General features: G+C 42.5%; 1 protein-coding gene across 7 annotated transcripts in view; it reads left to right on the forward strand.

Annotated features, from left to right (window-relative positions):
- The window catches only part of LOC137854064 (SAM and SH3 domain-containing protein 1-like), a 545,195-nt gene that overhangs the window by 437,158 nt on the left and 95,934 nt on the right, over positions 1–12,103 (forward strand). For all 7 annotated transcript variants that reach the window (XM_068677041.1, XM_068677042.1, XM_068677044.1 and 4 more), the window contains exon 2: positions 8,206–8,334. In XM_068677041.1, coding sequence (XP_068533142.1) covers positions 8,206–8,334 — 129 coding nt within the window. The remainder of the gene's footprint in view (positions 1–8,205; positions 8,335–12,103) is intronic.

A 12,103-nucleotide genomic window follows, 5' to 3' on the forward strand; every position in this document is an offset into this window, starting at 1 on the left:
TTTGTTTAAAGGTTAAAAGGATTAAATTAGATGAAATCCTGTAAAGGAACCAAATATCAAATAGTGTATCAGTAGATGGTATTAATATTCTGGCTATCGATCAAGCATGGAGTTTGACTTAGCGACAAACAGAACTGCAAAAACAGTAGAAAAATAATTGCCTAAAATAAGATCATCCTTTGAATACACCTCAGCATACTCCTAAGAGTACATTCACAGTTAAACCCTTCTTTTATAGCAGTTTCTGCCCTTTATTTCTTCCCCACAGTTGAAGTAGAAAATGAAACCAGAATTCCCCACAGCAGGATCACTATTAAATAACATTTTGGTGCCTCTTGGCTTACTTACCACATTTTATTGTTTTATTGAATTTCACCAATACATCCAGTGATGAGGGAACGCCTCATAGCAAATGCTGGTACAAAGTAGAAATCACAGCATTTGTAATAAAACTTGGATGTAAATGACCGAAGTTCGCTTTCATTGCATCTGCCATACAACTTCAGCATGTTGCCAAATACCCACTCTCTGACCTTCCTTCCTTACAGTTGTCCAGAGATAGGAAGAAACAAAGAAGCTAACACCTTTAGTTTTTGTTGTTGGTGGTGGTTCTTTTCCAATCTACTATTTCAAGTTGCTCACACCTCTGTTACATAGGAGACCTAACCGCCGTAGAATTGGCTTTTTGTCATGCTGTGTTACTACTAGATGAAAAGAAAAGATACGGGTTTTAATGAGACCTCTGTCGTTACTGCAGTTGATACATAGTTGATACTATAGCCAGCTCACTGCGATGAGGACTTACTCCACCATCGACTTCAGATGTTTGTTTTTTTCATCCTCATTTCATTAGACTGTAGCCTACTCAAACCTGAAACCACCCACTAACATATGCAAACCTTCATGGTTGTGAACCAAGAAATTCTTCTCCATCTCATTAATGGTGCTTTAATCACATCTATGCTTATTTCTTAATCCTTGGCACCCTTCTGTTTATTATTTGTTTCTACTCCCAAGTGTTAGGATAGAAGCCTGCTGGAGCTGCGTGCGCAGAGGGACACTTTTCCACTCAACGTGAGGAAAAAGGTCTTGGCAAACGCGGTGCGCTAAAGGAGGAGGCAGTAATCATAAGGGGAACAAAACTAATGAGAGGTGATGTCAGGCACAGCTCTTGCATGGCTTGAGGAATTGTTCACTTATCCTGCTTTACAAGCTGGCAATGATAACCTGTGCCTGACTGATGACCAGCCGGATGGGTAGTGGTGGCCTGGCAGGTATCTCTGTAGACAAGGAGCTTTGAGCTGCATTTTGATGAGCTTAGTGGGGATCACCTTGGGGAAAGGAGGATAGAAGATAATATACTGTTATTAGGGAAACTGGACATTAAGGATTCTTTGAACTAACTTTTTATGCATGAAATTTGCATATAGTCTTGTCTGTCAAGATAATGAGTATGTGAAAGAGCTGGTTCTGCTTGTGATAAATACCCACTATTTAAGCATGTTGGAATGTACATTTGCATAGATACAACTTTAGCATATCTTTTTTAATTTTTTATTATTTTTTTTTACATAGAGGACTTCCTTCGTTGCATGCCAGAGAGAGAGGGATTCCAATAATGTGCTTTCAAATTTGTTTTAATTTACAAAGGGGAAAAAAGTGGAGCACGAAGATGCTTTGTTACATTTTGAAAAGTTTTAGGGCTTTTCAATAAAAAGCGAAGGGGTGCTGATGGCGGCAGAAGTGTTTTATTTGCAGAGCTTTGCGAAGGGGAAGAGTTTCTCTTGATGTGATGACATGAGAAGGTATCGTATATAATAGAAAAAGGTTACACAGCTGTGTGATTCAGTATAAAGTTTCTGGATTTAGTGGGACTTTACTCTGAATTCAGTGGGCTCTACCACTGATTTCAAATAATGGCTACAAAATCTTTTACATCAAGCAGTACCATTGTGCATTCTATTTATCGTAATGGGTCTAGAAATGTTTTAAATGTGCTGCCGAGAGCTTGACACGTTTTATTAGATCTATTTTTGTAACCATCTGTACAGCCACATAGCTTAATGACTCAAGGCTCAGATGCCATAAAAATTAATAGAAAGTCTTGCATTCAATGTTCTCTTTGTTCTCGCAGTGTCCAGCTATAGAGGGGTCAAGGGAACCATGACAACCCTTCAACATCATCTGAAATAGCTCTTCTCAATATAAAAATGTCATGACTTCTACATTGAGTGTTTTATGCCTTGCCCTTGAATATCAAGGCGAGTGCAGGGCTCCCTGGCCTCATGCTTCTGTCTCATTCACATTTTTGACCCTGCTGACTGTCAAGATAGACTTTGAACCTGTCGCTTTATGGATGGTGGAATTGTTTCTTCTGCTGAATGGAAGATTGTCCTTTCTGAGCCCTAGGAAGAGAAGGAGACATTTCTCTAGCAGCTTGTTGAGTTTATTTTTAATGGCAGCTGGTTTGAAGCTAAGCCAGCATGTGAAACATCAGTCTTGTTCCTGGCAGAAATATGCTGCTAGCAAGGGATGGGTAAGAGGATCAGAAATGGGTAACACACACATGTGGATGCCTGTCCTCATCATGTGAGTCCAAATTGCTGTATCAAACACAGACACAAGCCCTAGCCAGAGAGGTGGACACAGATCTAACTGCTCTGTTTTGGGAAGGTGTGGATCTGATGATCTGATTTAAATCTGCCTCCTCAACAAGAATGGTGGAGGAATGTGGAATACAGTTTCGTATCACACGTGAGTGGCCTGAAGTCGTGTGTCGGTACACCTTGTGGTGCAGGAGAGGCTCTGCCAGGCTGGGGCTGCATAGGGCAGCACGCACACACTTCTCAACTTCTGTGAGCCCACTTTGGGGAAAACATCTACAACAGGCTGGTGTCTTGTTCAAAGTTGTCCCAGGGAAACCTGAGCATCCCATGCTGTCCAGGTAGTCTGGTTCTTGCTGTATCAAAAGATCTCGTTGGATGTGTGCTGTGTAGATGAAGTCCTGTTGAAAACAGTGTGTTTGTTAGGCACAAATATGTTTCCTTTCCACATATGTTCTCATTTCACTGCTTTTCTTTTTCTGGTCCTTCTTCCCTCTCCCCCTATCCTCTCCTCCCCAAACAAGCCTGTTTGCTCTGGCCCACGTTCTGGCTTTCATTTCTGCGCTCCTCACAGCTATCCAAACCAAAGGTATTATTGAAATGCATGATCGTCTTCCACAAATTTTTGGTAGGCGTCCCTGTTAAGATCCAAGTGCCAGAAATAAGCTGCTCGTGTTTACAGTCACTCTCCACACAGTAGTCCTGTGTCTCAGGCACGGAAATGGGTTTTTCTCAGCTGGGGCTGTGAAGGTCAAAGTCATGCCTTGGCCAGGGCATGGTTGCAAAGCCTTTTAAAAGAGCATCTTCATCTGTGCCCTCTCCACGTACGTTTAGACATTTAATAAGTTGGATTTTTTCCTCAAGGTTTCTGACCTGTTCCTGGCCTCGCAGATCATGCCTGTGCAGTGGCCAGAGTTGGTCTTGCTGACCAAAGGGCCTCATAGCATTTGGATCTTTGTTACGTTTTGGAGATTTGCTCAGCTGCATGAATTTAACTCCCTGCTTTGAAGAGCAAGCATGTGTATTTGATAATCAAGCCTCTTTCCTGACATTCACAGCTGATAGAATAGGGGGATATGCTGGAATATGCAGCTTTGTAATAATACTGTGTCAGAGCCTGAGGTAGTGAAGTACAAATTCAAATAGCTGTGTTTTTTTTTTTTTAAGCTTTTTCTAAGACTATTCTGTGTGAAAATCTGTGCAGAAAGAATGTATGTTGTGCCAGTGCCAAGGACTTTGGTCCATAAACAGGTTCGTGAAACGTATTTGTTACTAGCAAAGTAACAAAGTCCTAGTACTGTTTTTCCTTTATCGTTATTATTCTTAAAATACTAATTATTTTTGCTTAATTTTATTGCCAGCAGAACTCTCTGGCGAAACATTTTTCTCCTTTATACTTTTAGATGTCAAATACAAAGGATTCTGCCAGGGCGTTAAAGCAACTGATGAGCAGTGACCGATAAATCCTAACTTTATAATAAGTGTCAAATCGTTCCAGCTCCCCTTTGTAGTCGCTCCATTAACACGAATCTCGGTGGATTCCTTTGGTATTCACATGCATATCAGAACTAATTCCCTGGGAATTCCGGGGTAATTCATCATTTACTCCCTGTTTTATGATGCCAAAAAATGTTGTATGCATACATTATAAGATGGAAATTCAGGAACGTTATTTGGCAACCAAAAATAGGGATCTGAGCTAGCTTCTGCTTTCATTAAAGTATTTTATAAATTTTTCATTTTAGGTTTGCCCATTCAAAATCAGTGGGTTGTTTGCTTTTCTGCCTATCAGACTATTTCTGAAAAGCTCTCAGGCAGTAGCAGAATTCTAGGAAAAATATGTTGTTAACTTTTTATGAATAAATTAAAGTATTTCCGGAATTTTAATGAATATTTGGGTTGCTTATGATTTTTTTTCCTCCAGAGGTGATCAGTGGGTTTATATGATAATTACATATATGTCAGTAAGAATAAATCTGAAAGCTGTGCCTTTTTTTCATGAGGATCTCATGAGCTGTTTCAAATATGGGTCCATCCATGTCAAAATGGGATGTAGTGGCACGTAACTGAAGGCTTACTTTAAATGAGTTTTGAGTGTTATTTCTATTATTTTAAAAATCCTCTAGATTTTGGCTTGTGTATGAAGGCAAGAAAGTCAAAGGAAGTTACCAAAATTAATATTGGCTTTTATTCCTTATGTATCTGATTGAAATCCTACTAAATTATCATTGGTTATGAATGCTTATATTGTTCTATGGTATTATGTTGGGGAGCTTTTAAAAATGCTTTAGACAAGTCCACTGCCTTGTAAGGGAGATGAATGAGTTCTCAAGTTGGGTGTTAAAGTTTGCATACAAACTTAAAGATTAGGGGTGGATGATGGAGATAATCACATGCATTTAATGTACACCCTGTGGGAGAAAATTTGAGATAATGAAAATCAGATACATAGTCATCTGTCAAGTTATAACATTATTTTCATGTATGTAACATGTAGGTGCTGCTGGGTGTTAAATATTTGCTGTATTTACTTGGGCTGACTTGAGGATCTATTTTTCCTTTCTGGATGCCCCCACAAGTAAACTGCCCTCCGTCTGGCAACCCAGCAGAAATGTAAGAGTTGCAGTGATTGTCGTCTTCAGGAATCAATTCTTGTCCTCGAGACCTTGTGATCTTTATGTCCCTTCATGCATTCTGGGTGTTAAGCTTCCTTTCACACAGGACTTGTCTTCCTTGGAGGGCTGGCACGAGCTCCATTTGAAGCATAGCCTCTAAGTTGAGTCCTGTGCGTTGACTCATTGAAATCCTGCCTGCCAGGCAGGCTGATGGCTTCTCTGGGCTTTCTGGGGCTGGTGGCCTTTGTCCCTTGTCCAGAGGCTGCTGTTTGCCATTACATGCTTGGTTGCAGGAAGGCCACCCCACCCCTACAGGCTTTAATTTGGGTGCCGACGTTGAGCTTGTTTTACTCTAGGGACAGTCACAAACCTTTGGACCTGTGGAGACCTCCTTTGAAGAAAAGCACCACTCTTCCCTCACCAAAAGCAGTGAAAAATGAGTATTTGCAAAGCTTTGTTTGCTCCGCTGTGCATGGCAGGCCTCTGTCTTGTCTGGTGTCAGCCCTGCTCACAGTAGAGCTGGCTCAGCTTTTAGCTGAACGTGGTATGTTTGGGTTTGGAGTGTATTACTCAATTTCAGAGTCATGACGGTAACCTATAAAATCCATAATTGCTCTGTTGTATAACTTTTACTTACACAAGTTACACCTATTCCCCAGCAAGCTTACCACGTGAAATTTAAAGGTCTCCGGAGTTCAGGAAGGAGACAGGCTGACAAAGTAATGAAGCAGCTTTCATATTGTTCTAATGAAATGATGGTTTCCAGTCTTATCCTACTATTATTACCATTTCCAGCTCCTATAGTCTTAACTGGCAAAGCTTATTAAGCAATAAGCAGCCTCTGTCCAGCTGGGGAAGATGCTGGGAAGTGGGAATTTTTTGTAACCCTTACAGAAAAATGTTTGTCACAAGAGAATGGCTGGGAATTAGATTTCATTTCATCTCTTTGAAACCCATGCGGGTTTCCATACCGCCCGCAACAGCGACCAAATGAAGGTTACGTTCATGGGCTGCTTTTTCTGTCTTTGTTTTCCTCCCTGGTGCAGCAGAGCTGGTGATCCCTGCCGAGCGTGCAAACCTTGTGAAGGCAGCTCTGTGTGTGGGGCATCAGCAAGCACTGCTCAGCCAAGTCTGTGACAACCACTGGGAGAACGCCCAGCTGCACGGGCAGATGTGCGGGGCTTGTGGCACAGGTGGAGAGTCCAGCTTTCTTGCCCAGCTGACTGGGAAGCAAGGACTTGTGATGAGGGAGCAGCAGGAGAGGACACGTGGCTGCTGAGCAGGGACAAGGCAGGGCAGCGCTGTCGAGCTCTCAAAGATGCTGGTGTTTTGTCCCTGTAACCTGCATGCTCACTTTGCGGTATGGAAGACTTTGTCTGAAGCTCTGTGAAGTCTGAAGTTCACAGTAGTGTCTTCACACTAAGGAACTTGGTCTTGTAATGCTCGAAACATTTCCCGTTTGAGATCTTTGGCAGGTTGAGAGGTAGGAAATACAGTTAAAAATAAAATTATATAGTTACAGAGGAGAGTGTGTATGTATATATATATTTTTATGTACTTATTTTGCTCCAACAAGTTGCTTTCCATCCCTACTGTACACGGTAGTTTAAAGGAACTGAACACCCTTCCGCATTTTGGGAACATGAGGTCTCTACAAAGCTTTCTGGGGAGTTTTAGGTACCTGTTGAGCATGTGGAAATGTACTTTAAGAAAGCAGAAAGTGTGTTTCACAGAATCTCAGGTTTAATAGGCTTCCACTCTGACTTAATGGGAGAGTTTTTTCCAAACTGGAAGTGATACTTCATTAGAGCAGGGCTGCCTCTTCGGCACAGTCAGACCCAGAAAACAGGGCTATTTATTTTCAAATAGCAATAGCTTCAATAAGATGAGCTTTCTAATTAAAAGATTTCCTTCTAGCTCATATGTTAACACTTTGCATTGCAACTTAGGTGTACTATTAGCATAATTCTTTTTAAATGTCTTCTTGGTTGCTTATTTTTTTCTTAATATTCAAGACAACTTTATGTGTTACATCTATTAACAGATAGCAACAATGAAATAACACCGAGGTGTATCCCTGTTCTGCTCTCAGCAGCCATACTTTGTGTAGGCATTCTTCAAAAGGTAGATAATATGTATACAATAACATATATGCACTTACATAATTTAGACAAAAAGAGAAAGTGTCTCCATTTGATCTTTTGGCCCCACGTAAGTGTGTGCCCATTGGTAATCCACCTTGTCCACCCCCTCTCCCTGCCCTCTCTGACACAGATACACAAAGTTCAGAAAGATTTCTAATGCCACTTAAAATAACCAGCCTTTCTTTCCCCCCTTATTTAGCCATCATTCAAGAAGTATGAATTCTGGCTGTAATTACCAGATGATTACGATCAGGTTCCTGGCTGTAGCCACTTTATTAATGGGGTAGCAACCTTGCCTAGCAGAACAGACGTTTGGGACCGAGCAAAGCCTGTTTCCGCCCCCAGAGTACCTTAAAAGAACAACTGGCAGAGTGTCTTTGTGGGTGGTATAAACTCGCCTGTTAAACTCATTTGGCTGAAATTGTTTGCAGTCTGACTGATGGTGCTCATAAGCAAGAGGTTTTAGCGTTTCAAAGTGCTGTTAGTCATTGTCAAGGAAAGCAGGGCTACTCCCAGTAAATAAGGTCGGTGAAACACATGTAATGACTGGGTATGGGGCGAGTGGGCAGCTGCTCGGGAGAGCCACTTGGAATATGAATGCATGTGGGCAGGAGGGAATCAAGGCAGATTGTGCCTGGGGACACCACTGCTCGGCGTCGCTGTCCCTGCTGTTTCTGTCAGTGCAGGGAGCAGCAAGGACCGACTCACTTGTCCCTGAGGAGCCACGAGTTGTGTGCTGCCTGCCCTGCAGGGACGGGCTCTCCCTCACGCTCATGCTGTTACTTTTAAATTAGAATTTTAAGACTGATTAGCCTCTCTTTTTCCCCCTTGTCTCCACTGTAGGATGGATCACTGGGAAACATTGATGACCTTGCACAGCAGTATGCAGACTACTACAACACCTGCTTCACGGATGTGTGCGAGAGGATGGAAGAGCTGCGCAAGCGGAGGGTTTCACAAGACCTTGATGTGGTACGTAGAGAAGTTCATGGCTTTTTTGACAAGTGATTGCTGTTTGTGACCCAGGAGAATCATCAGTGTTTCATCCTGATAATTTGAAAGTTACTTCCCTACCAAGAGAAGTAACCAGATGTGATTGCGTTCATGCAAATAAACAATTGGGCCAACTCAATTAAACACTTGGAAATTAACTGCTTAATTATTATTTTTTTAGATATTTGTTGTGATTTATTAAGCCTGGAGACTGCATTTCTTAGTCAGTGTGCTCCTGGTGTAAGCATAATGAAATTGAGTGCTGTATTTTAACTGTACAACTGTTTGTTGCACTGTACGAACTGGGAAAGTACAGCTTCTTAAAACTCTGAGGTGCAAATATTGATTTCATGCTCCCAAATGTAAGCAGTCACCAATTTTGTGAACCCTTTTCCATTAATGCACGTCACAGAACCTGTAGGGGGACATTGAGTCGCAGTCATTCAGGCTGGAAGGGGCATTAGGAGGTCTTTAATCCAACCTTCTGCTCAAAGCAGGGTTGACACTGAATTCAAAACAGGTTGCTCAGGGCTTTATCTGCTTGGGTCTTGAGACTCCATCAACGATGGAGACGGCACAGCCTGTCTGGGCAACCTGTTCCTCTGCTTCACTGTCTTTAGAGTAAATATTCCTCCCTGATAATCTATTACAGACCCTCCCATATAATATTTTTGGCCTGTTTCTTTCATTCTTGTGCTACACACCACTGCAAAGAACGGAGCTCCATGTTTTTGATAACCTCCCCACAGCTACCATTAGGTAGCTGTGCGTGTCTGTGTTTTTTTTTCCAAGCTGAATTTCCCAGCCCTCTTGGCATGATTTTGCGGGGCAGAGGCCCAAAGCTGTGAGCACTTGGTGGCCCTCCTCTGGTCTCTTTCAATTCATTTGACAATTCATCGACATCTTGCTAGCACTGAGGGCTGCACAACTGGAGGTGTGCTCATGACCCCAGAACTCCCCAGGCCTTTTCTGCAGAGCAGGCTGACCCAGCCTGTCAGTCCCCAGCCTGTGTTGGTGGCTTACTCCTTCTTAGGAGCAGGACTTTGTATTTGTCCATGTTGAATTTCATGAGATTTCTGTGAGGTCACTCTGAATGGCAGCTGTGCCCTCAAGTGTATTGACTGTAACTCAAATCCACAGCCAGGACAATGGTGCCATCTATTTCCTCTGCAGGTATTTAATGGGACAGGCCCATAGATCATGCAGTTCTCTGCTTACAAGTGGCCTTCCAAGTACAGCACACTAACCATTACGTGACCCTTAAAGCCCAAGCTGCCAGGAATTTACCCATTCAGTGGTGCAGACTCCTCGGGGAGTCCCACTTTCATTGAAACTAAAGTATATGCAGGTCATCTCTGTAACTCATTTTTGTTAGGTTTGGGGAGGAACCTTTTCAGGAAGCCTAACACAAAAACATTTTTGCTTGTTGGATGGTTTCCATTTCCTTACAGTTCTGTAAAGTTAGTAAGTGTTTATCACTGCTTAGTGTATATATGCATGTTTGTTTTGTACATCTGTATTACTGATTGTTTTTTTCATTTTAAACCTTTTCATCATTTTTGCATAACATTCATAATCTGTGTCAGAGAAGAAAGCTTCTGGGCATGCTTAGTTAGGTCTTCTATGTTAAGTTTGTTTCCAAACTGTATCGCACGTTTTACTTACAGTTTTGTAGATATTTCCTACAAATCTTGTCTGACAGAAAACAGGTTACTGAAGGAATTCTTCTTTATTTTATATTTGGTCATTGTTTTGCTGCAGTGGTAATTCTTTGGTATCACACAGAAACTCATAACAAAAGTTCCTGGTTATTGCAGAGCTTGTAAATTGTGAACCTGCTGACTGTAGTTGTTCCTAGCAGTTTTGCTTTGAAACTCTGTGGAGTTTCTGGTGTGAAATAATACTTATAAAAACCAGATTGTTTGCTGTCACTTAGTATAGTACTTCTTATTTAGAAATCTCAAGCTGTAAATATCATATCCCATCTTGTTTGTACGGGAAAGCAAGGTAAGGGTAATAACCTCACAGTGCTGTGGTAGAGCCAGTATGGTATCTGGTAACAGTTCTGCAGCTCCTCAGCGAGTTCAAACCCTTTAAGTGAAATGTGGGAGCTGAAGATGTGTAGTGGTGTGTTCTGTCTTGGTTTCCCTGGATCTCAGCACTGACTAGCAGCAAGGAATGGTTTGCTCCCATTCTCTAGCAGCTGCACCTGATGACGTGGATTACTTAAGGCTAAGTGTTAAAGAAAAGATGATTGCAGAAAATCCCTCTGTAGACAGACCCTTGAGCCTTCTGTGAATAGCAGCTGATGGCAGAGAAGCGTGGATCTGAAAGCCTCCATGTACCTGGTATGCTGGGTGGCTGCTGGCAGCCGTGACGTCCGCCTTTCCTGGCACTGGGGCTCTTGGAAGGCAGCTCCTGTGCTGGGTGATGGAGTGTGCTATGTGGCAGGAGGGGACTCCCTTCCATTTGGACAGATGGGCCTAATTTGGCTCCTTTCTCTTCCAAAGCTGCAGAAGCCAGTCTGGGGAAACCCATGTGAGTTTAATTAACTCACATCAAAGGTGCAGAGCTTCGAGCTGGTTTAAATAGATGTGAGCTAACCCAAGACAGACTAGCGAGTAGTTCATTAGCTCATCCCGTTCAAGAGAAACTGTAGTCAGAGAAAATGACTGCATGAAAGACCATCTTGGAGATGTATCTGCAATGGCTCCCACATTTGTTTTGCTCGCTGTGGTATTCCAGTGATGACTTCTTGAACTTTTAAATCAGCGTGAAGATTACGCAACTGAAAATTAAATTAGTGCTCAGTTTTTGCTATATCCATCACCAGTGTATAATACAGTTTCTGGGCATCAGCCATTCTGCTGTGTGCTGCACTCAGTAGGTACACAGTGGGCAGGGAATGGGCACGTTGACTAGCACGCATTTTCACTGAGATAGATTAATACATCTGATTATCTGCTGTAGGAGGAGGATTTGATTTAAAAAGAAGGGCTGCTGAAGTTGCCTCAGAAGTACTGATGTGAAAGACAGAATTGGTGACTCTGTTGTGATCTCTTTCCTCTCTGCAGCTTGAGGAAAGCTTGTGTATTTGCAGACATTTTGGAATTGAGAATGGGGAGTAAAGCTGGAAGGGAATGCCAGATTCACGGCATATCCCAGTAGCAAATATAAGCGATCACAAAATTATTATGCACCAGCATTACTGGGCTGTTATTGTAGCCTGGCATTGCTCTGCCATGCATTGCTCACCTAGCAGGAGTGAGGAGGGACAGTGCTAGCTTCTTCCCAGCAATGAGGGCATGCCAGAGCTGCAGATGAGCAATGCTTCTGTTCCTTTTTCCTCCACTGATGGTCTTCTCCCTTCTCTCTTTAGCTAAGTGTAAGGGTAAAACAAAGCTGCTGTGTGTGTAGTACTAGTGCTAATTTACAGGGTTTTGCTGAAGTGAAGGTTACTGAATCCATAGAGGGGGAATCCATAGTGCAAGCCTAAGCCCTGCACTGAGATGACATTGAAAGAGGCAATAGGAGAGTGGGGAGTCTCTGACAGCCCTCTCAAAGTTCCGGATACATTGTGCAAAAAAAATGTAAAAGGCAATAGGTATTGGGATTCGCCTTCAGATTTTAAAGCGGGACGAGTGGTAAACGCAAAATGCAAAAGGCCAGTGTTGGGTTTGGAGCTGCCTTTACTGAATGCTCTGCAGAGAAAGAAAGAGTGGATCACCCCAGGGGTCTGAGCGTCCTC

The sequence above is a fragment of the Anas acuta genome, chromosome 3 (genome assembly GCF_963932015.1).
Source record: "Anas acuta chromosome 3, bAnaAcu1.1, whole genome shotgun sequence".
In the NCBI taxonomy this organism is placed as follows: Eukaryota; Metazoa; Chordata; class Aves; order Anseriformes; family Anatidae; genus Anas; species Anas acuta.